The 26238-nt window shown below is 43.2% G+C and overlaps 1 protein-coding gene across 1 annotated transcript; it reads right to left on the bottom strand.

Annotated features, from left to right (window-relative positions):
• Positions 1-276: 276 nt before the first annotated feature.
• slc6a2 (solute carrier family 6 member 2) lies at positions 277-24423 on the bottom strand (the record flags this gene model as incomplete). The annotated part of the gene is made up of 14 exons (XM_079998285.1): positions 277-2325; positions 2895-2966; positions 5005-5172; positions 6077-6177; positions 6628-6727; positions 7419-7547; positions 9364-9476; positions 11447-11571; positions 13124-13227; positions 13568-13702; positions 14336-14474; positions 21110-21347; positions 22679-22810; positions 24111-24423. 14 exons carry the CDS (start codon positions 24421-24423, stop codon positions 2302-2304), a joined length of 1893 nt encoding a protein of 630 aa, XP_079854411.1. The 3' UTR covers positions 277-2301.
• Between the last annotated feature and the right edge of the window lie 1815 nt (positions 24424-26238).

Raw genomic sequence — 26238 nt, 5'->3', positions numbered from 1 at the left:
TTCCATACTGTAAAAGCTGTGATATAAAGTCACTAAAATGTTGCATTTCTCCATTTTAAACCGACATGGTGAATCATACCCTGGTGAATTACCCTGCACCTCTATTTGCCCCTTTGAGCTGGACCTGTGTATTTCCTCCGTGTAGTGAGAGTGATGCGGTCGGGGATGTCGCAAGTTGCAAGGTGAGGTGCGGTGATACACATCAAAGCACGGCGCGTGGCCTTCGGGTGTGTGTAGAAGAAACTCTTTATTATCATTATTATAGTGTGAATAGTATTCAGATTTCTTCATAGATAGTTGTCACTCACGCTCAACAGGACAGTGGTATTGTACATAGTATTTCTGTAAACATAGTTCAGGAAAGCCGGGGCTCCGTCTGTCGAGTTAGCCCAGGGTCACACTGAATACATCTCTATATAGTTCCTCTTAGCTATACATCAAACACCATGGTACACAGTAGACGGTTACGTTTAAAATACTTTACATTCACGTTTTTTTTTTTTTATAAACAATTTGATAAATATCAAGATTAGATATATAACAAAAGAATATATTTATATATTTTTATCGTATCTTCTTATATTTCACATACATTTGAATTTCTCTATGCTTGGCTTTCTTCCTGCCGTAAGGGTTATTTTCTTTAAATTCATTTTTTAAATACTCATTCAGTATAGTCCCAATAATAATAATAATAATAATAATAATAATAATAATAATAATAATAATAAAAAAAAAACAGAAACGAAATGCTGCCGAGTGGCTTGGTTTTTGGCACTTCCACGGTGGTGAACCCTTAAAAGTTACATGGCAAAAAAACTCCCCAAATAAAGTTAAAAAAGAGATGCCATCATGCATTTCGGATAACAGTCATATAGTGTGCAACAGAACATTGATTTTTAGACTGAACTGCCCAATGACAGAATATTGAAGACAACTTTCTTACACACACACACACACACACACACACACACACACACACACACACACACACACACACACACACACACACACACACACACACACACACACACACACACACACACACTCTTTGGAGGAAAAGCCAATGGTATTATTACTCAATAGCATTGACTACACAACAGTATATTGTAATGTAAAAGTCAGGACAGTAATACACAACGCCTTGTGGCGGTTGTTCCGTATCGACTGCTCATTGACTTACTTATTGGCAGGCGTTCCACCGGTAACTAAACAGAAACTTCTAGCAGATTTATTTAACTTCTAACCCAGAACTCCTGTTTGAGAAATACCTTGTGTGCTTGGCCATCCATAAAATAACAATAGGCATTTCCTTTTTTTTTTGTTTTTTTTTTGTTTTTTTTTAAATTCAAACCTCCTTAAGAACTTTTTTCTTTGTTAAAGAATATGAATGAATATTATAGGATTTATACGTCCTGACAAGGAGGCTAAATATCAGGTCGTTTCCACGCGAGCTTGACCTCTAGCCCTACGGACCCCGAGCTCTTTCGGCTGAATACCAAAGGACGAGGTCGTTTGGGAGCGGACAAGCGCTGCACCTTCCGAGGCCGCAGAATGCCATCTGCCCGCTGTGGTTTTCATTAGCGTGTTCCTGAGTCGACAGAGTTTATATTATTTGTTCCTGTTCAGACTGTGAGAAACGTTGAGTGTCAAGCTCGATAAGGCACTGACACAGATAAGCCGTGCTGCCGACAGAACGGTGAGGAATTAGCCAGCGACTTACCCCGAGCGATGACGTGCACCCCGCGCATATCTACACAGCTGCATGGCTGCGGCTGTTTGGTTTAAATTTCCCCCCAAAAAAATGGCCATAGAAGGTCAGGGGGCTGGAGGCGAAGTGAGGAGCCTTGGCTTTCGGCCTAACTGCTTTTTTCACACGGAGGAAAAGGTCGATTCGGTCTGATTTGAACCCGGTCGGATCCGGTTCGATTTCGGGTAGGCAACAGCCGCAGCTTGTGCTAAATTGTGTTTCAAATGACGCGTGTGGTCGCACATTCACATGTAACATAAATAAATAAAATTCAGTAAAGGAAACAGAAAGAGAAACAAAACACACATTCTTCACGTTTTATGGTAGTGTTGGACGAAGATGGTAGGCGACAAAACTTTGAAATCAAAGTGCATGAGAACTAGTGTGTGACAGGTTTGGTTTCTGATGAGAGGGAGCGGAGGGAGAAGAGGGCGTTCCCCTCGTCGGTCTTCCCGCCGGAGCGTCGGGGGGAGGAGAACACCGGCCAACAGAACATAGTGAGTCCAACACGCTAGACGGAGGGGAGGAGAAGGGGTTTCTGCCGTCTGGTGTCAGATGGCCAACCAGTGCTTGAGCTAAAACGCAGAAGAGGAAGGAGAATAAGATGTGAGCCAAAGGCATGCTGGGGAAAATGTTTTCAACCCAGATTGCATGCGACGGGTCGAAAAACGACACGGTTGGTTGCTTCAGACTAAATATTTTTATCATCTAAACTTCCAGGAAGTCCTGAATTAGGGAGGCGCAAACTTAAGTTTAAACACGAACAAATCAAATAATATGTCGGACTTATCAATAATAACAATAAATGTTAAGCCTGGTAATTGTTTGCCTGACATGCATCCTAGAGGGGTCAAGTTGCTTTTTCTCATTTGCATTATTATTTTCCATTACTTTTCATTGATTATTATTGTCACTCAGTTTCTGTGATCAGTTGTTTTTTTTCGCAAAATATTTTCTGATCTCACCTTAAACAATATATATATATATAAGAAGAATGTTAAAACATTTTATGGAAACACTAGAATGTTTGCAGAGGTCAAACCCAATTTAATGTGAATACATTTGCTGTCCATAATGAACACATGAGTCAAAGTCTATTCACTGTAGAAGTGGTGTCATTAACGTGGTTAAGAGGCAAACCTACTGTGAACTGCCGCACGTTGCCCTCGGCCACCAGGTGATGTTCGTGCTCGGGCGTGACGCAATACGCTATCCTCTGCAAACAGATGCATACAGAGCACAGGACAGGACAGGACATCACATCGGACATTCATATAAAAACAACCAACTGGATTGATTGGATAATAATTATCTCAAAATATTCAAGCTTCATCCAAATCCTGAGAGCTTGAAAATATTGAATAAACTTTGGAGGCAGTACCTGAGTTTACGGTTGGGTGTTGTGAATTCAACAAATAAACTGACAGTAATAAATCACATATTTTTTTCCCCTCCTGGAATAAATCAGGGCTGCAAAATTTACAGGAAAGGAGGGTCAAAGAATGTCATAACCATCACTATAACATCAGGTCATGTATTTCCTCACCTCAGTTGGCAACACAGTGATTCCCAAACATATCAAGGACCCTGAAGAGATTTTTATTGTTATGATAAAGTCTAAAATTCCGTTCCTTTCAATTTCAGTGAACCTCAGGCTCGAACCAGTTATTATTGTGCGCTCTCTAATGCGGCGCACATCTTGTCAATGAATGAATGGTGATGATTCATCACAACTACTGTCTTGATTAACCTTAACTATTAGTCATTTTGCTGGGGACCCCCTGGAACCTTTCAAAGGACCCGTGGGGGTCCACGGACCCCTGTTGAGAACCACTGCCAAAACAGATCGAGGAGTAATGCAGGGTACAAATAAATAGCCATTCCAAAACGTTATGATAATAAACAGATGGCACATTAAAAAGCGTAAACAAACTCATGACCAAAAGCACGGCAAGGCCTCTGCTGGTTGAGCCTATTTTCCAATTCTCTTTTCACCTTGCGTAACCCCTGTTTGAGAGGAGCTCTGCCCAAATCCTGGGGGGGAAGCTGGAGGAAATACCAACGTGGCGGAGGGAAACAACAAGGTAGCACAGAGTGAAGCCGCTGCTCGTCGGCCACTTACTGATCCAAATAGCCCTTTGATGATCTGCACGATAAGCCCTCATGTTTGGAAGCCATCACTTCACACGTGCCCTGACGCAGCCACAGCCAGTAACACTTTCCAGGGCTTCAGAACCGACTCTCCACGGCGGTGGGGCTGGGGCGCTTAATTTTTTTTCATTTAGGCGCAGCCAGGAATTCTCACCGCGCCTTTCTTTTGGGCGCCGAAATATTACATTTTAAGCGTGACACATTTTGTCGGTTCCCATACACATCGGGGATTCCTTTACACGTTGATTGTAATCGGGAATAAAGGTGCAGATAAATGTTTTTCTTGATTTAAAACGAGAAATCGCCGTAATGTAAATTGTTTAAAAAAAATGTGCCTAAAAAGTGCTGATGTTTAAAGTGTTTGACAAACTCTTGATAAATAGAAATGAACTGAAATGACTCACGGATCCGCAATTTAAACAGACGTCTTTTTTTACAAAGTGTCGGCGATCACCCCAATGAACTGGAAAACGGTTTAGTGCATCCATAGCAATGACACCACCTGTGCCGTTGCTAGGGATGCACGATACCACGAGTACTCACTTTTGGATACTTGCCGAAACAGAGTACCGGTACAGTTTGAAATATACTGCAATTTTGGTGCTGAAAGGCTGCGGGGAGGCGGGGCTGCTCTGTCGGCCATGTTTGCGCACAAGGAAGGTGGGCGGAGTACAGGGCCCGGTCTCGCACACACACATGCGCGGCACATGTGCACAACGCACATAAAATCCCGCTATACGCTGAAAAAATAATCGACAGAAAATAGGCTATGTTCATAATATTAGTTCAAAGGCAAATGTCTGCACACTCAGTTGGCGTTTGTTTTATCCAGATCTGCTAAATTGCACCGGCACGACCAATGAAAATGTTTAGTCGCACTTGATAGATTTCTGGTCGCACCCTGGAGCCCTGCTCTCCAGATAAGATAGCTAAATGTGATGGACCCTCCGTTGCTGGCTGGGGTGTTCATACTCGATAATGCCTTGAGTCATTCCAGTAATGGGGCTAGCGATTCAGTTTTCACAACCCCAACGAAAAAACAACCAAAAGCCTCACGATGAAGGGCCTGTGAGGGTGATCCATATTTTTTCGACGGCGCTCACCTCTTTGAATGTTCCCGGCATGCTGAAAAACTTGTAGATGGCATAGATGGGAACAAGCGACATGGAGGACATGGCCACCAGCCAGCCTACGACGTTGGACCACTGAGGGAACACGTAGTCATCGAGTGTGAGGCCGGTAGAGGTCACAATGCTGGCTATCACCACAAACTAGAGGAGAGAGAGAGAGCGGGAGAGAGAGAGAGATGGAAGACACAAACAGAGTGAAGCCTGGGTCAACATCCAAACTATCCGTCATGGCAGATGCGTCATGGCTCTGAAAGGCCCCACTGTAATTTCTGTAAAATATTATTAATGAAATTTAATTGGGCTGCATTGAGTTCAAAGTCTTGGGAGGACTTGGCCTAACCCGATTCACCTCCCCGGGAGTTTAATTCATCACTAAACTATATGCACTCCGTCCCTCAAGAGAAAGGGAGCAGAACATCAGAAAATGTCATTAGAGGCCATGTATCATGGGGAGGTCAGCGTCCCTTCCCTTTCTCTGACTGAATATCAAAGGCCACAAACTGACTTTGTGCACATAAAATGCCAGGGCTGAAATGCCAAAGTGTTGGGTGAAACTCTCCTGAAAGCTCGCCTTTCTCCAGCTGCCGGCACAGCGTCCTGCACTTAGTAAAAACCTATTCCCAACTAAAAGAAAAGCAGATGCACAGTGCTTGAACCTAAAACAAAATGCCTAAAACATCCTTTAAATCTGAGCCTATAACCGCCTGGAACAGTGATGGACTGCGATCCCAGCAAGCTGGAGTGGGCTTGCACGAGGAAGAAGAATTAAAACTCCTCATCCCAATGGGGGCAGCACCAGTCGTGAACCCATCAGTTTCCTTTTTTTTAATCATCATGGCCTGTCCACTTTGGCAACTATTTCCATACCACAGCGAAGACCACCAAAACGTATACGTGGTGCACAGCTCTATACGATCCCAATGAAAACGCCGTGCCTGAGTGCACTGGATGCGTATATGATTTATTATTTCCACATGGCATCATTCTCTTCCATTTAATGTGTGTAAGATATATTATCCGAAACATCATGCCCGGCCGCACTCACCAGCAGGAAGGCGGGGCTGACAAACTTCCAGCACAGCCTCCAGTAAAGACCTGGTCTGAAGCCCATCATGCGCTCGATGTCGTCGGTGAAGCGGTCCACACCTGGCAGCGAGACGGTTAACAGATTAATATCACATGATATTGTTTGGTATTTCAGCGGGCTCAGTTCCAGCGGCGGCGTATTTTCTTGAGTTTTTAAGCGAGTCTGGAAAAACCTCATTTGCAATATCCTTAAGAAAGAAAATACTTATAAATTTGGCACAGCAACCATGGCACTGATCTTATCCAATCCAGGGAGATCCCTACAAATTCAATTCAGAAAAAACAGGATACAAAGCTGCTAATGGGACATAAATATGACCCCGGGATATAAACGTCCTGTCATTTCCACTTCGAGTATCGATACGTTTTGTACGAATTATTAACTGGCAACGAGGATGGAACAAAGCAGTTGGAAGACAACTTGAAAAGTATTCATTTCTATTTAGAATTCGGAAAACTCTATAAAGAAAAAGTTACGTGGGGAGGTTGCTTTGGAGCGACATTTCTCACCATAAAACCATGAAACTCCAATGGCTTCAATCAGCACACCGAACAATATGGAGGTGCCGGCTGCGTAGCTGTCTAGCAGGGTGAGCACGTAGATCCCACCCTGCAGTGGAGAGAGAGAGAGAGGGTGGTGGGAGCAGAAGAGAGAAAAGGAAAGCACATTGTCAGAGAGCGAGGCTCGAGCAGAAAAGGAAAGCGGGGATAATCAGATGACATCTTCACAGAGCGTATTGTGGCCGCATTGTTGTTGTGCCGCCGCCGCCGCCGCCGCCGCCAAACTCCACGCGTCCGTGATGAGTGGAATCCGCCCGCTTTGAGTTATTGCGTAATCAATCTCCTCCCTCCGCGCGCCGAATGACGAGCGCCACAGTCCGGGCCTTGTGCTCGGGAGCCGCCGCACAGGAGGCGAGGCCCGGGGCCCCCGTATTGATTAGATCAAAATCCAAAAAAGCCACGTGAAGGGCAATGCCTTCCTGGCTGCACATCGGAACAAGGAGCGCTCTGTGAGCTCAGGTGCTGATGTCATGAGAATGAATGGAGTCTACACAGATAAGCATGGGCGAACATTGAGTTTCTCGGTACATCCTCAATTAAACCGCCATCCGTCATTATACTATGATGCCATGGGCTGACTTTAAGGATGGCCGCCGCAAAATTTCAAAAAGGGATTCCGCTGTGTCCTCGAGGAGTACGCGCCGCAGCGCAAACACGTCAAAAAAAAAAAATAAAAAAGAAAGAAGCACGAGACTCGCGTGTCGCCGCCAGGGACGGATCTTAAACCGCGGTCAACTGACGTTGGTGATGCAGAACAAGGCGACCAGGAAGGTTCCGAAGGCGGTGATGAAGGTGAAGAGCTTCCTGTTCTTCTTGAGGATTTTGAAGTCGTCCGTCAGGCCGGTGATGACCGCCTCCATGCCGCCCATCTGGAGGAGATAAAAGCGTACCACTGTGAATGCGCCGCTCTCTACCCGGGTGCCGGGGCCGTCCGGTGTGGGCCGAACGGAACGGCAGCTCGTCTCAGACGTGACCGGAGTTCACCTACGCTTCCTTAAGTTTAGCTGCTTACTTTTAACTTGACTTTACGCAAACTTTTTTCTCTTTCATCTTACTTACTTTCTGGTAAATATCTTTGTTATATAAATGTATATATTATAAAATGTGATATTTTTTTTTTACCTAGTTTCATCTCATATTACTATATTATTTTTATTCTTACGTTGTTGGGATTAAGCATTTTAGAACTTGACCTGTACAATACATCACCATTTTTCACATTGGTTTACACCCAAATCTCAACCGCAACGGAGTGATTTTCAAGGTATCTTACGTGTACTTGAGGAAATCTATTCTTATTGCAAAATAGGAGATAAATATAAAAAAATAAAATAAAATAAAATAAAATGTCTCCGTAGTGCGGAAGCGTAATGCATTTACTAGAGAGGGGGAAAAAAAAAAACGGCCCTGTTTTTTTTCTGAATTAACGAGATCAGTTTTCATGGAAAAAAAATAATTATGCTCTGTTTTTCCGAATTAACGAGATGTGTATCTTGTTTATTTGGAAAAACAGAGCAGATCCACCGAAACAGAGCGGGATTGTGAATCCTTGCGAGAGGAGCTCTCCTTCCGACCAAACATGCCCCGCCTGTGTAGTCGAATGAATTTGATTTGGGTTTGGGTTTGAAGCACTGGGAGATACCCGTGTCTTTAAGTCACATAGATGGTTTTGTTATCAGTTTGTCGACTTGGCGCAGGCACCTCAGGACGTTGCGGTTGTTCAGGCGGACAGCCCGTCCTGACCTGCTGGACATGGCTGTGTTTCTGGCAGTTGATGTTGCATTGGAAATGCGTTATGCATATGTCAGCTGCTGTAAAATAAGCCTGGGAAACAGGAACCCTTTCTTAAATATATTCCGGGATCAAAAAGCCCTGTAAAGCGAAATATGTCGAAATGCACGTACGATGCATCTGACATCCATCGGGGGTGGAAGTAGTGGAGGATGGTGCCATGTCGTGGTATGTTTTCACATTGTTTTAGTGTCTCAAACACCTGTTGGAGATTTGCTGCTCCCGACCTAAACAGCGGCGGACCCTCACGCCGTTCACAAATCTCCGGGTTTCTCAGAGCCGATCGCGCTCTGAATCTGCAGGCGGGTCTCGCGCAACACAAAGACACTAAATTAGCCTGAAAAGAGGGGGTTTTTGACTTTTTTGACATGTTAATTTATTTCTATGCTCCCAGGGCTTTGGGGAAAGAGGGAATACACCCGGGAAAGGGCTGCTTGGTTATCATTCATGTGGGGGATCCAGGTGCACTGTACGCACGCTGTATGCATTTTTTTTGGTGTCCTGTGGATGTGGATGTGGATGTGGATGTGGATGGTAAAGTACTTTTTTTTTTTTTTTTTTTTAATCACGTGCGGCTGACCTCCCATTCCCTTCTTAGTCCGTGCAAAAGTGCAACCCAAACCCATTGTTCTTTATGTCTTTGTTGATTCATTTCGACCAAGACTGGTTCCCACTCACTCAGCGCGTTTTTTTTTTACGTGTTTTTACCTCCGTATTATATAGTCTCAAAGTTTATTTCTCTGTGTTATTATTGGTTTTCCTGGTTTTTTTTACTGTCTCTTACCTGGTTGCGCAACTCATTTTCCAACAATAAAGCTTCATTGATTGATCGGTTAGCGTTCCGTTCTATTAAGTGACGCGTTGTTCTGCTGCCAGACGGTTCTCTTCACTCACCGAGCTGTCGATGCCGAGAGTCAGCAGCATGATGAAGAACACGATCGCCCAAAATGTAGAGCCAGGGAGTGTCGAAATGGCCTCAGGGTAAATGATGAAGACCAGTCCTGGACCTACGCGCACACGCACACACACACACACACACACACACACACACACACACACACACACACACACACACACACACACACACATACCCACACACCCACACACACAGGAGTACAGTTCATGCTTTCATAAGCATGCATTTCGTATACTGTGCGTCAAGCATCATCAGTTGGCAGATGTTGAATATATTAGTTAAATTGTTGGGCAGGATGTTGGACTGAGGAAAATAAATGTCCTCGACCCTCTACTTGACCTGACTACCCAGCAGGGCTTTGTTTCTCTCTGTCTCTCTGTCTCTCTCTCTCTGTCTCTCTCTCTACTGTTTATTTATACTGAATATGCCTAAGTATTTGGTTCGAGAATCTTATTTTCACGTAAGAACCTTTCGACTTATTTAAATAACTCCACTAACGTAGAATTCCAATAAGACGTCGAGAGGACGGTGCCTTGAAACGGTTGTCACCTTAATGTTATGATACTGGCATGCTTCTAGAATCTTCATAACGCAGGCCAAACCCCATTCAAAAAAGCGATGGAATGATCCCTGGTTTCAGCAGATGATGATAAGCTTACTATAAAGCTGCTGAATAATTATTCAAATGAGATGACTGAAGAATTATGCTTTAAGAGAGGATTTGTGAAGGTAACAGGCTTTGGATTAAATATCCAGCCTCAGTGTTCAAACTCTCTTTTTTTATTTATTTTTTATTTTTTTGAACCAGTTTAAGGCACTAAAAGGAGTTATCCACTATTTATTTAGACCATCCATTTTCTGGACCGGTGTCTCCCGACCAGGGTCACTGGAATCAATCCCAGATGACAGCGGATGTCATTTTAGAGTCTCCAATTTGTCTGGTCTGCCCTGCGCGGCGGCTCCGGGATAAACAGACCCCAGGCAGACAGATACCAGGCCGGCCGTAACCTCTCTGCCATCTTGCTGCCCTTATCTGGCGGTTTTTACCTAATAAAGCATCTATAACCAACATAAGAAAATTAGATAGTCATTGGTAAATATGACACTTTTGTGAGATGATGATTCCGAAGTCTTGGCCCCGGGTCGGATTCCCCGCAAATCCTGTCAAATCCATTTCACGGCTTATATATTATGTTATGTGCACATGTGCAGACCTCATCATCATCGCTGTGACAGCCCAAGTACCGGGCCAGACAAACCTGGCACGACCAAGTTCTAACCCCCGGAGAACTACATATGTACCACTAGCATTCGGGTGGACATCCCATGTATATCTTTGCTTGAATGTGTCGCTAGAAATATTAAACACCGTCCGTCGAAAATGGTTGTTGTGGCTCAAAATGACATAATACAATTACTTTCCCACCAAATAATGACTTTTAATTGGCTACTTTAAATCATTTTGAGCATTTTGGATATTTCCGCACTGTCCACAGACTGGATTTGTGGGATATTGATCTCTTAAATGCGCTAACACCGAATAATAGATGTAGATTATTGTGACTGTATCTAATCCAATAGTTTATATATTAAAAAAAAAAAGAAAAATCCAATACAAGTTTTATAATAACACAACTTTTATTCTGATTCCTTACAGCTATCTTGCACTTGAAGCTGGTTGAATTTAGAAACAGGTGCTCAGGCACTTCAATCCGAGGTTGCTCCCAAGGTATCCGATCAATGAACTCAATGCATACATGTACATTTAATAGTCAAATTCATGATTTTAAGGATAATATGGATTGTCTTTTACACATTCAGCCACTTACTTTTATGATTTTTTTTTCCACCCCTGCAGTAGTTATGGCAAAGGTTAATGGAGTCGGGACCACTACTGCTACGTACAAACTACTTATGTCAACTTTCATCGACGGTTGTATTATATCCACTAATATAAGATAAAAAAAGGAAGAAAAAAAAAAAAAAGTCATCAAGTGGGAGAGCGTGAGGGTGAAAAGATGTTGTGTGTGTCGTGTGCACGTTTGTGTTTCTCAAGCTTACCCTCGGTGGCCACGTCTTCTATTTTAACTCCGTGTTTGTGAGCCATGTATCCCAACACTGAGAAAATGGCGAATCCTGAGAAGAAGCTGGTGATGCAGTTCACTGAACTGGTCAGGAGCGCGTCTCTAGAGGAAGGATTTCGAAAGAATGAGCACTCCAGAGGCAAAACAACGCCCATGGCTAGAATCACACAAGCACTGTATATATATATATATATATATATATATATATATATATATATATATATATATATATATATATATATATATATATCTATATATATATTTCTTGAAGACTCCCTAAATTGGGTATTTTTATATGGGTCTTGTGATAGTTGATATCTCTAACACTTAAAAGGCTTGCATGTTTACTAGGAGTTGATTTTCTGCCAAAGCACTGTGTGTTTCTTTTTAAGAGGGCGACCTTCGAGTTAATGAGGAGTGTGCGTTCTCTCCTCCCAGTTTGATCTTTACTTACAGAGTGCTGTTCTCTGAGCATTAACCTCTGGCGGCCCAGCAAAATGAACATGATCAATTTGAGCCCTGCCGTCACATGGTGCGAGGTACGGCAACTTTTCGGGTTTTCCCCCCGATAAACCTTTAAATGGTCATTGCGGTCCTTATTTGACATTTTATTATTGAATCTCGCCTGGGTCATGAGAAACATGCGCTTCCACAGATTATATACTGTAGGCTATAGGCTTGGAAGCTTTCCAAAAATGTAAAGGTGGTGATCTAAAAGTGGTTTAGAGGAAAGTTGGTGAGATAAAAGGGTCAATGTCACCATGTCTCTCATATGAGAACCACCTAATCTATGAGGTCATCACGAGCGTTGTGATCTGGCAGAATGAACAGAAGAGATGTGGGAGACGAGGCCAGAATGTAGAATAAATAAGAGAAAATAAGAAAATGTCAGACAAGATAACAGATGAGAAGAGTTGAATGACGCTCCAAAAAGTAGAAAAAGGACAAAAAAAAAAAAGCGAAACACGGAAAAGTTTGGACAGAAAATGATCGGCGTTGACTGTTCTCTGCTGCTGTCTTTGATTGTACATCGAAGTATGTCATTATCCACGCAAGTTCCCCCATCCTAAAATAACGTAAAAATTGATGCTTTTCCCAGTTAAAACGTATTTCAAAAGTAGAACAAGAGAAAATAAGCAAAGACAAAAGTAGAGGCGAAATGATGTACTGCTCAGAAAAACATCCAGACATGTTTGGTTCGTTGGAGCGCAGGTGATTGACTATCGGAGTCGGGTTTTCCCTCTGCATTACCAGCCCAGCATCCCTCCCACAGTTCCCCTACAAACCAATGATGTGGAAACAGATTAGGAGAGCTGACAGCCTCATGCCTGCTTACTTAGTGGAGGGGCAGCACTTCAACAGAACAGGCAACAGCACAAAGCCGTCGGCTATTTGCTGACAACCCTGCCTGGCCTGCACTTTATCAATCAAATTAACACCTGGCCAGAGGGGCCAGCCGGGCAGAGTGACAGGACATTTCCTGCTAGATGATTCAGTTAAAGACAGGAAAATATAGAGCGTGATGTGTGGTGGAAAAAATAATAATAAAAAGACAGAAAACAAAAGTGGCAGGTGTAATTCACGATGCGCCTATCTTAGTTCTCAAACATAGCCTTGGTTACTCGGGTCGATGTTGAACAGCGCCAAGTCTTACCTGTAGCAGTTGTTGTCAAATTTGTTGTAGCTGGCAAAAGCAATGAGCACGCCAAAACCTGCCCCGAGCGAGTAGAAGATCTGCGTGGCAGCATCGATCCACACCTACGGCCACAAGACCACAAGGCGACGGCTTAATTCAAAGAGTGGAACTGGCTCTAACTTCCCATAAATATTTGAAGAGGATGCCCCTGGGTCTCCGGTTTGTTGTCTTTTGTTTCGTTTTTTTTCCATCAGACAATGAACATTCCATGTGTCTTGTGTGTGTGTTTGACGTGGCCTTTGGGTGTCAAGCATTCATACTGGGCATATTTCAGCGTTTTGAACCGATTTCAGGTTCAAATTAGAGTTCTATGAACCAATGTCGGTTTCTGGTTCCTGGTTCCTGGTTCCTGGTTCCTGGGTTCCCGGCACTGGACTCTAAACAGTGATGACTTTGACAAACCTTGGGGTTGTTGAGCTGCTTGAAGTCGATGTGAAGGTAGGCCCTGATACCATCTATGGCCCCTGGAAGAGTGATGCCTCGGATCAGCAGCACAAACAGGACTATGTAAGGCATCGTCGCTGTGATGTAGACCACCTAGACACACACACACACACACACACACACACACACACAAACACACACACACACACACACACACACACACACACACACATCCGTCTCATATTGTGTTCAATCACACGGTGTTGTCTTATGTAGACTTGTTGTCTTGGCTGGTGTTGGTTATGTGTCAGGGCCCAACACTAACTTATAGAAGTGGATCCGCTGTTGGTGGCCAAGACTGCAAAATCATTTTATACTTGTTATTATAACCCATAGTTCAATATTCTCACTTTAGTTATACCACGCTTATATAGTTTTTTTTTTGCATATGACAAATAGTCGACAAAGGCCAAAATCTGATTGCCTAGGGCAACTGGGGAACCATAATTTTGTTGTTTAATGTTAGATTGGGTTGTGTTGCCTTCGGCCATTTTGGGTGGTGTTAGGGTATGTGTTGTGTTGTGTTGTGTTGGATTGGCTTGTGTCCTGTCGTGTCCTTGGTAATGTTTTGCAATCTTCAGTTGTGCGCTATTAATAGGTTGTGTGTTGTGTTGGGTTTCTTCTTTGTTAGTGTCGTTGCGTTGGGTGGGGTCAGTGTGTGTTGGGTTTTGTCTGATTGGGCTGTGTGTTCTTGGCTAAAAGTGTCGGCTTCCCCGGGGATGATACCTTCCCGGACGACTTCACACCCTTCCACAGGCTGAAGTAGAGTATGAAGACCACCACCACCAGGCAGAGGGTCAGCTCCCATCGCGGCAGACCCAGGTCTCCGATACCTTTACTCTCGTGGAGGTGCAGAACGCCACGCCTGTACAAGGACACGCAAATACAGACCGATGAATAAGTAATGAATGATTTATGACAACAACAAAAAGGTTAGACAGTTGTTTATTTAACATTTAGGCTGTATTTGTCTCACAGTCATAACTTTTTCTCATCGAACCTGTTTGAGTGTCCATAAAACATTAATGTGACGCACACATTTTGAAACTGTTCCATATGCTGAACGGGACCGAGTGATCGTATTTCAAGGCAAATCTGTGCTATGAAATTATTAACAGAAGAAAATAAGTCATGAAACACATAAGTGTGCCTGAATATGTGTGGGAGGGACGACCGTCAAAACGAAGAACGCGGCGTCCCGAGGCGGTGTACTTGGTGGCTGTGTGGAACTCAGATCCCGGAGGGAATGGGTAAATACAGGTAGTGTCTGTGTGCACATCCATGCTCTGATGGAAAGGTGTGTTGTTGTACTCCTACCCTGGCTCCGGTGGATGCAAGTTTGATAAAGGTGGAAAGAGAATAACTTGAGAGGAGCCATGGCCCAGGAAGGAGAGAAAGGGGGCAAAAGTTGAGCACGGAAGCCTGTTTTGGGTTTTCATAGCCATCGGGGGTAGTGTTTGGTTTGGAGGTTGCACATGGTTTCCGTGCGGTACAGCGGAGTGAGAGGGGGAGGCCTCAAGAGCTGGAGTTCTGTGTCGTTTTGCATCGTTTCAGTGTTCAAATTCCAAGTTTTGAGCTTACTGTTCTGTGCATAACATTATAGGGAGCGTCACATTAAGAAGAATGAAACATTGAAACATTGAAACATTGCTCTGTCCTTGATCTGTCTCAACAGTGTAAGAAGAATGAGTAATAGAGCGCTGCAGGGATGACGCATGGTTCCCCCGATAAAAAGCCAATGGGATTTTTCCACTGGATTTTGGATTGTTGCAGAAGAAATAAGCTCTGTGGCAAACAAAAGTGTGTGATACTTAATTGTTTTTGTTCAGCAAGGCAATCCTAACGAATTAACTTTCATGATTTTCGAAGCTTAAATGCAATCGCCAGAAGTAAAAAGACCGACTTTAGGGTTATAAAGGAACTACACCACGGTCGCCTGACTTCAACGTCACCACCCCTAAGCTTCCAACTTGTAATTTGATTTGGGGCACTTACCTCTTCTACAGAAGCCTGGAAGGTTTGAGTTCGAATAGTTTGCAAGAGCGCGAGTATAAAAACAACCAGAGGCTGTAAAGGCGGAGTGGTGAGTAATGATTTTCCGTGTTCGGCGCGATGACGTTTAATGTCCCCCGACAGCCTCCGTAGTCTCATTAAGCCCCTTGTTAGCGACCGCCTTTTTTTTTTAGGACGCATAAACAAGCTTCAAAATTCACGAGTCGGGGTACTGACTGACTCATTTTGTGTCGTAGAACAGAACGTAAAGATCTCTTAAGCTTGTGTCGACCACAGACCTTATTTCAGGCATCGAACCAAGAACCCGTTCCAAAAAAACCTTTTGATCCTCAGACGAGGGGGAACCGGAAGCGCAGAAATGCAAACTCATTTCCGGGTTTAAGGACTCATTCCTGCACCATTCTATGGGAAAGAATAAGTGACCGGTAACAATGTCTTGCTAAAGGGCGGGGGGGGTAAAATAAGATTCAAAGTCAAAATAATGTGGCAATAATAGGTATCTCTTTTTTCTATCTACAAAACAATGTGTGTGTCTGAGGGAGATTAAATACTCTTTCTTTTAATTAGAAAGAGTATCTTATCTGGCTCGAGTATCTAAAGACCTTGAGGGAAACACTTCATTTTCCATAATTGCCCAACACATTAGGTCCTGAATTTGAATGAAATCTAGACAGGCAGTGTTTCCTTGGGCTCTGGTGCTAAATTTGGAGGAAATCATGAATTCATATGGCGATCAGACAAGGGAAAGTATATTTTGTCTTCTTTTTCTTCTTTTCCTTCTTCTTTTTTTTTTTTTTTTTTGAACAAAGAGAAGCTGATTCTTTTCCCTGACAATTCACGGTGTTTTTTAATTTTCGTTTGATGTACTGGAATTCAGCCCTCGGACTCTATAAAGCAGCCACGCCTGAGTGGCCAGAAGTGAACATGTGCTAAAAATGTATGGGCAGCGACACACACACACACGCACGCACGCGCACACACACCCTTTTTTTTTTTTTACCTATTGCTGCGCTTTACCTTGCCTCAAATCATCACAAATGTGATTTGTAAAAATGAAGCTGACCACCCCCCCCGAAAAAAAGTCATCTCCTAAACAGCCTGGAATAAGACATAAGATATGCGCGGTCGTATCCCGTTTCTTATTATCTCTGATGTATCTGGTCGGGTCTCCAACCAAGCCAACAACACCACCCTTCCATGGTTCATCTCCCTCAAATACTTTGAAGGAATAACAAGCGCTCAAGCCTCTCACAAGCCATTATTCTAAGACTCTGTCAGAAGAAGGTGGGTGTTCAAAGGTTCAAGTGTTTTCATTTCACATAAATAACTGAGAACAGACACGCGGTGTCTCCTTCTTCTCTGTCTAAATATTTCTCCAACCGAGAGCCAGTTCTTAGGGCGTCTGGTCCTCGGCTACTGCGGGGGAGCAGCGCACTCCGGTTCAGAATGGAGAACGTTCATGTGTTCTCCAATACCGTGGCCACGTAACCTCTTAAGGGCAACCTCCGTTGCCCTGCATTACCAAAACAACGGCGATGAAAGCTGTTGTTCTTCAGTTAAAGGGGGAATCCGTCTTTTTTGGGTGGACTCCTCGACAGGTCCCAGAATGAAATCCAAAACAGCAACATTTCTTTCAACATGTTTGTTTCCCATCGTCTTTGAACTAGGAATGTGTTTATTTTTTCTGAGGTTTGCCTTCTTCTGATCGATAGGTGTTTTTTTTTTTTGGTTTTTTTTCTTGGTCACATGAGGTGCGGTGGATATTTTTTCGTCAAAGGGTGCCTTTCTTTTTCCCTGAATGCTCATCCATATTGACAGTTAAACCGACCACAACTACAACTACACAGCTACATTATCAAATTCATTTTGGCTCCCTTTCACTTCTTGCACGTGCCCAATCTGTGCATTCTTGCTGGGAAAGGTGGCAATGGAAACAGAATTTAGAGGAGCACATGCATAAAGCAAATACTTTGATTGTCTGTTTCTTATAAAGAGCCAGGTAAATAGAGGACCACATATGGGTTTTTCTGAACAAAATACTCTCACGCATAAGCACTTTATTGCATGCATGATGTGTCACTGAACGAGACATTTTGTCACACCTGTTTAACCATCATGAAATTCTAAAGCATAACTCAGACTGGAAACGGTAGCTGCAATACTACCTGACACGACTTCCTGGCTTGAAACACTGAGTTGATAACCCCTGGGCGGCGGGGTTGCCACCTTCCCTGGAACTAAACCCGTCTGTGGCGCAGCGTTATTCCAGCTGCAGAAAAGCATCATCATCATGCAGAGAAGAGGCACTTGGAGTTGCTGGACTGGATCCAACAACTCAAACAGACCGCATCGACACTCATCGGATCGGTGGAAAGCGATGTTTTCCGTTGTCTCAGAGGCCTCTTGCCTTGCGAAAAGTCCGATTTGAACATTTTCGATTTTCTCCCGCAAAAGGAGCCTTCAAGATATGGATCTATCCTACAGGTGTCATGATGGTTGCAAACGATCCAACACAGTTTGCGTGTGAGGTTTGTGCGCTCATAAGAAGAGTGATTCCATCTGGATCTGATACCACGGCTGCACAATGGCCCGGCATGCAGAATCCTCCTATGGGACCTGGGTATCTATGGGTCCTGTCTCCAAAATACCAATTTATTTATGTTGTGCCAAGAACAAATTCAAAGCTATGAAGTTCAATGGAAGATAAGGAAGTAAATAATGTGTTTGTTTTTTCAGGGTTGTATGATGTCTGCTCTGAACTGGGTTGGATATCGAGTGTTGTCTGGTGTTGTGACGCCCCAAGAGCCCTAGTTAATCTGATAGTGCACTGCCAGTAAAAGCTCCTCGTAGCATAAATCTGTGGCTCTTTGGCCCAAAAACTCTAAACAAATTGACTCTTTACTCCCTGAGCTGGTTACGCGGTTATTCCCCCATTCAGGTTTCCTCCACAGTTTGGTATCTGTGTTATACATTCTACTTTACGCGTACGCTCAATGAACGGTAGAAATGCATGAAAAGCAGGAAGCAACATTTTTTTGGCCGTACTGCTTTCCCTCCGGTTCTCTCAAACAGTTTTTATGTCTCCACTGACCTCTGCTCTCACTTTATGGCCTTGGAGACGAGTTAATCCCGTTCAAACCGCTAAGTAAGTCTGTACCTCATATTTGACGACCCAATTTCGTGAGTCTTTAAAAAGACACCGGCTCCTATCGCATGGAAAAACCCTACCGAGCATCACCCATCTGCAGCCTCTCGGAACAGCTCCTGGGAGGTTTTGTTGATCTGTTAAGAATCCATAGCAACCGACTGTCCAAATGCGAGAGCCTGGGCACGTTATCAAGCCTTAGCCAAAGTCAAAAAAGCCAGAAATTGGTTCCAGGTGAGGTTGTTTTCACTGTCTTTCGCTGTCCCTCCTCCGCGTCTCCAAAACAAGCCCAGCAACATCCCTCGCCACTTTTTTTGTTCCCGGTGAAAACTATCACTCACAGACATGTTTGCACCGTCTGGGGGCCCGGTCGGTGCCAGAACAAACCTGACGCTTTGTGTCGCGGGGCACGGAATGGCGGACCGGGAGACTCTGTGACCCTGCTTTCACCATCACTGGGCTATAGATCCATATGTAACACACAACACACAGATGACGGGTTACATCACCTGTTCGTTATATATGTATACATAGCGCTTGGTGACACAACAGTTCCAGAGATCGGCAGATTGCACCTCCCATACAACAACAAATGAGGAGTTGGTAAAAAAAACAACAGATAATGGTTATTGTATGTGTTTACCGTATGTAGGTGAAATAAATGATTGAAATGTCTGATTTCACTTAACATTTTTTAACATAGCTGATGAATTAGTCATAATAATTTATATAACAATATATACAATATAATGCGTATATTTGTGGTTATCATGTGGTGTATGGAACTTTGTTAAAGCTTCTACTTTTTTTTTTTGTTTGTTTTTTTTTGCTTTGGAATCGTTCTGCTTGTACCTGCGGAGGTTACGGACGGCATCTGTAAGGAACTGTATCTCAGCTGTCTCGGCTCTGTGGCACTCTCCAGAGCCCTGATATCATGCTAAACAATGTCTGTAATGAACCTCCTCTGGCATTGTGCTGCGTTGCTTCTTGGCTGAGATCTGCGGCTGAACATCCTAATCTTTATGAATCAAAGTCTGTCATTAGAGCTTGTTGGAAGTGATCGGGACGTCGAAAGTGGCACGTGCCCTGCATCCTCCCCCGAGGACGACACGACGGCTAATGACTATTCTCCCGCGCCACTTGCAGTGTTCTTGCGAGCAAGGAAAAATAACGGCAGTAGTAATCAATGAAAGCCAATAATGACGCTCTAATAGGAGAGGAAATGAGGGCTTAGCACATCCTCAGACAGCTGAACGGACGAGAAGTCCAAAATGGATGAGAGCCGGAGCCATGTGCTCATCTAGGACGCAGAATGACTGACAGGTAGTGCATGAGATCAGCACTCATAAGGAGCCTCCATCCATCCATCAATGCACGGCTGTACTCCCTCATCATCATCATCGCTCCATCATCATCATCATCATCGCTCCATCATCACATCATCATCGCTCCATCATCACATCATCATTACATTATCAAGACATTAGAGCCAGGTATCTGTGACATGCTCGACAGGTTTTGTATGGTGCATCTGATAACGGCTGGGAGTTTGTTCGACTTCCTCCCTCCATCTTGATGCAAACGAAGGCAGAACATCCATCTCTGTCATTGAAATAAGTCTGTTTTTGTTCTGTACAAGCAGCTGAAGGTTTTTAAGAATTGTTTTTTTTTTCCTCAAATGCAGCACTTGAGTACAACTATTAGGATATCTTACACCCCTATGGAAATATAATTATTATTTTGGGCCTTAATGTAAACGATCACTGTACATGTTGTTGTATTATAAAATTGATACACCGGATTTTTTTTAATTTATAGGTTTTTTTTTTTTTTATATTTTACCTATATTTGTTTATGTGTTATTGATTGATAAAATTGTGTTTCACCACAGTCACTAACTTATTTAGCATTTTGTGTCTTGCCAAAAACTATATTCAGAGGTAAGGTTTGACACACAAGTGGTTTTATGACGAGCCAAATTGGACAAATTGCATTTTCCAAAAGTGCAAATTAACGATCGTAAATTTGTCTTTTCGTAGACTGTCATTGCATTCGTGGAACAGCCAATAAAGCCCATGGTAACGGGACAAAATGTCTCAGAAGATGCGACATGCATTTCATTGGTTCTGTCACTGTAGTCTGCTAGTGACAATGAAGTTGAATCTAATCTAATCTAATCGAATCATTTTTTTGAACCCCCCCGTGGACCCCCTCCCCCCATCGTAGAACCACCTTCAAAAATGTACATTTCATTCTGTGGCGGTGCCATTTGTGTGCGTTTCTCTGTGTATGCGGTTCCATTGTATAAATCACACGCAGACGAGGGACATGGTGCGACTCACTCATAGTACTCTGCGGCCGGAGTGCTCTTGTTCTTGGCGTAGGACGTTCTGTTGCCAAAGAGGGTTCCATTGATATACTTTGGGTCTGTGCAGTTGTCGCTGTTCCAACTGTTGCCGCACCGAAGCCAAGGCAGCTCGCTGGTCATGGAGGAGAATAGGTAGTGGAGGGACCATGCAATGATGACATTGTAGTAAAAGCCTACGTACAGGGCTATAAGGATCACAGTGTAGCCCACACCTACGGACACCAAGGGGGAGGGGGAGGGAGTCAAACTGTAAATAAACATACATTTATTTTTTTTCCAGAGCAGTGATGCAAAATGTACTTTTCAGAAAATCTTCAAGATTCCATGCACTTTGTATATCATACATTATTTAGACATTATATACTACTACTACTACAACTACTACTACAACAACTACTACTACTACTACTACTACTACTACTACTACTACTACTACTACTACTTATAATAATAATAATAATCATGATCTTTAAAAAATATATATAACATTATAGAATAAATGTAAGTAGGATTCCCACATCTGGGAGTCTAGCCTGCTACAAAGAGGACTATGAAAAACAAAATAGTCATAAACGTCATATATTATTCTTTCAGCAATCAATGACGATATAGTCACGATCATTTAATCCCAATAAAAACGTTTGTTGCTATTTGCTACCGGTATACATTTCATTTAGGTGAATCTACTGCATATAAACGGCAATGCGACGACCAAGAGAAAACCCATTCAAGAGAAGAATGGGTGTTTCGCATTACGATTCCAGATGTTTTGGACGCTGGACACTTTCTCACCGGGGATTAATAAAGTGTTTATCCTTTTTATCTTGGATAAGCCGCAAAATCTGGCAACATATCCAGACCCAAAAAGCCACAATTACAAAGGAGATGGCTTAAAAATCTTTTGAAAGCTTCTCAATTAATATCATACTCTCTTTTTTTTCCATATGCACTCTGTTGAAATCCCTATAGCCCTCTCTAGCTTTGCATTACTAGTTATATAATTCCGATACGAGAAATAAGAGCATATGGTGGATAATGTAAGGTATGGGCCACACCCCAAAATAAATCAATTATGAATAAGAGTGTTCTTTACAACCAGAATTCTGGTAGAAGTGGACGTTAGCGCGCTTAGGTGAGGAGCATTTTTACATTTCATCATGAGTGTCATCCTTTCTAACACTTTGAGCATGTGTTGATCCACCTTATTGTCCTTAAAACCGAGTTTGCAAATTGCCATTGTTTGAACGCTTTTTAATCTTACCACTGACACATCTGAAAACATTGAGAGTGAAATATCGCAAGAACAAACTGAAAACTTGAGACAAAACTCAGCGTGGGAAAATGAAGTGTGACATGAATGAAGGGAAAACGTCCGCGAGTAATTGGCAAAAGTCAGAGGTTAGATTGTAGTAGTAGAGTGTGTGTGTGTGTGTGTGTGTGTGTGTGTGTGTGTGTGTGTGTGTGTGTGTGTGTGTCCGTGCGTCCGTGCGTCCGTGCGTCCGTGCGCGCGCGTGATAAGGTTGGCGTGCGGGATGTAGCTCACCTTTAAAGATGGGGCATATTTTCCAGACTGTGGCTGCTCCTTCCCTGTTGTACTGGCCCAGAGCGAGTTCCATGTAAAACAGCGGCATCCCCGCAATGAACAAGAACAAAATGTAGGGAATCAAGAAGGCACCTGCAGGGACGGGGAATAAACATCATCATTTCCAGCAACCTTCCGGTGTTTACTTTTTTTTCCGCTTTCTTTGCAGAGTGTCTGTGTTGGTGATCACACCGGCGGAGCAAGTTTCGACCGTGGCATCGTTGCACGTTATGAGAGGGCGGCGCGACGGGGTGACAAAATAGTAGGTGTCACAAGCTATTCCCGCCGTTCGCCGCTTCCGTGATTAGATGTAAAAGATGTAGGAGATCAACACCGGGGGGGGGGGGGGGGGGGGGTGGTGATGGTGCGGTGGTGGTGCTCGGGAAAGAACGCCCAGGGCTCGGCTGTCATGCCATGGTACGATAACACACTGATCAAGCGCGGGTCGTTCTCTAAAGCACAATTGAATTCTTCATGCGATTGTTGATGACAAATGGCATATTGTGCGCTGCGATGTGCTGTATATGTTTTGCTGAGGGTCGGAGCGCGGCGCGGCACAACAGAGTTTTAGAGCTGAATCAGTTGAACCCTCAGCATGTTGTGCTTTACAGTATGTTGTGTGTTTTTTGGGGGAGGTGGGAGGGGGGTGGGGGGCACCTTCCAGCGAACACTGTGTTGTCATTACAGCTGGAGGCTTGTGGGGCCACAACATCAGTGGAACTGGAACTGTATTTGTCCAAGGTGGAGGCTCAGAGCGGAAGGTTAATGTCGCGTTCCAGTTTGCGCTGTTTTCCGATTAAGCAGCGTCCTGAATGGACAAATTTGGAATGGTGATTTCAATGGTAAATTCACCGTAACGCACAGATCAAAGTCGTTTGCACTGTGGCCGTTTTCTCTTGGAAAATAAAATATGTATGCGTTTTACTGCACTATATTTTACAATACTTTTTATTATTATTTATTTTTTTGTTTATTTATTTATTTTAATCAGAATTCATATTTATGTCAAAATTAGGCAAAATAAAAATCAAGGACTGGATCTATTAAACTGCTAATTTAGGATTGCTCATCAATGTTTTATTAGGTCCAACGTCCGATACCATTTAATTGTAAATTATAATCAGGACCGGCATGAGCACTCATCTGTAGGAAAAAGGGTACATTGACACTTCATGTAGGATTATAGACCATAATTGGACATATCAAGGCACTAGATATGACAAATACTTTTTACTTTTAATACTTAAAGTACATTTAAGAGCATTGTATATGTCCATGTGACAAGTCCCCTTCTACTAGAGTCATGTTGTTTCTATTTGCACTTTAACTTCAGTAGAAGCACTCCTTCCACCACTGCGTGGGAGCGATTTTATTTTAGTTTTGCTTCCCTCACCTCCTCCATTCTTGTAGCACAGGTAGGGGAACCTCCACACGTTGGCCAGGTCCACCGCAAACCCGATGACGGAGAGCAAAAAGTCCATTTTCTTGCCCCACGTCTCCCGCTCCTCCCCATCCGAGGAGCCCGGCGGCCCTCCGTGCAGGGGCCCCGGCGTGGTGCCGGGCACCACGGCCGAGCTGGTGCAATACTGGAGGCCATTCTGGTCCTTGACCAGGATCAGTTCCACCTCCTTCTTCTCCACGGAGCACTGCTGGTGGAGCGGAGCCACGGAGGAGAGCTTGTGCTCCGGCACCACCTGGATGTTCATCCTTCCGGGAGAAAAACAGAGAGTCAGAGAGAGGTGGAAGAAAAACACACACACACAGGTGTTGGGGCGTAGGTGGGTGGGGGAGTACACCACCATAAGCCTACTTGAGTGGTGTTATTAAAGCAACACTGCAATAACAGCAATAGGCCTGATAATGATGATAATAATAATAATAATGAATCACATTTTAAATTGATAAAGTACTCGTACAAGCCTGTTCAAAATGTAAGACTTTCTCAGTCATTTTAATGGCACGGTTTAACAAAATGTCAATGACTCAGTCCTGTGTTGCACAATGGAAGATGAAACCGCCGATTAAAGTCATACACCAGGGAAGGACAGGCTTTGCGACTCAGTCACAGAGCCCTGAAACCCCGCCCCCCATGGCTCACTTTTCGCTGTTTATTGAAAGTAGAATAATAATAATCTATCTCGTAATTATCTAGTAGTTATCTAATAATTTAATATTGCACGTGTCCTGTGTCCAAACTGCACCAAAGTCGACACTTCACGTCCTTGGTTCCCCAGCAATACACTCGCCAAGTGTGAAGTAACTCAGATTAACGGTTGTCGAGAAAATGGAAGGACATACATACTTATATAGGTACTGTACATACATACAGGCAGACAGACAGGCAGATACATACATCCACATAGACACACAGACACATAGATAGACAGATACATACATACATACATACATACATACATACATACATACAGTACATACATACATATATACATCGACAGACAGACAGACACATAGACAGATACATACATACATATATACATACATACATACATACATACATACATACATACATACATACATACATACATACATACATACATACATACATACATATATACATAGACAGACAGACAGATACATAGATAGAAAGACATATAAATAGACAGACACATACATACGTAAATACATACATACATACATACATACATACATACATACATACATAGACAGACAGATACATTGATAGACAGACACATATACTACATACATACATACACAGACAGACAGACAGATACATAGACAGACAGACACATAGATAGAGAGACAGATTCCTGCCTTTATAGTTAGATCATTTTCAGAGCATAAGTTACCAGAAATAAAAAAAATAATCACAGTTTAAAGGAAATATAGGAATGCCCACGTAAAAACAACGCAGGATGAAATAAAAAAAAAAAAAAAAAGTACTCACGTATAGAACTCAAGACGAGATTGTAAATAAAATGCGAATTCAAGTAAGATGCGTTTTAAGTTTTAAGTAAGTTTTTTTTTCCCCCCTTTTTAACTGTGGAAGAGCGCCCGCGCGATTGCCCCTGAATGTATTCTCTCAATACGGGAGATGAATTTAAAAGATTTCGATGCCAGACGCTTGGGTTGATTCCCGGGTGATCGAGAGGTGGGGGGGGGGGGGGTAAGTTTCGGATTAAATAAAAATAAAGATAAAAAAAAAAAAAACCCAAAAACACCGCGTTTTTCCCTTATATCATAAAAAAAACAAAAACACGCGCGCAACTCCGACAAGCAGGTGCCGATCGGACGCCCCCGAAAGCTCCCGACGCGCCGCCGCACTTCACCAAATCAGCCCATTATTCACACTGAACCACCACACGGTTAAAACGGATCTGCGGGGTTTTTTTTTGTTTCTGTTTTGTTTCTTTCTTTTTTCTTTTTCTTTTTTCTTTTTTTTTTTTTTTCTTTTTGCAATTCAAAGCCGTTAAAAATCAGTCAAAAAGAGCAGCTTATAGTCCGGGATCCGTACTTGTGCAGCTTCAGGGACCCCTCTCCAT

The sequence above is a fragment of the Zeus faber genome, assembly GCF_960531495.2.
Source record: "Zeus faber genome assembly, chromosome: 3".
NCBI lineage: Eukaryota > Metazoa > Chordata > Actinopteri > Zeiformes > Zeidae > Zeus > Zeus faber.
Note: the sequence above shows the minus strand (reverse complement) of the source record. Positions and strands in the feature narration are given on the sequence as shown.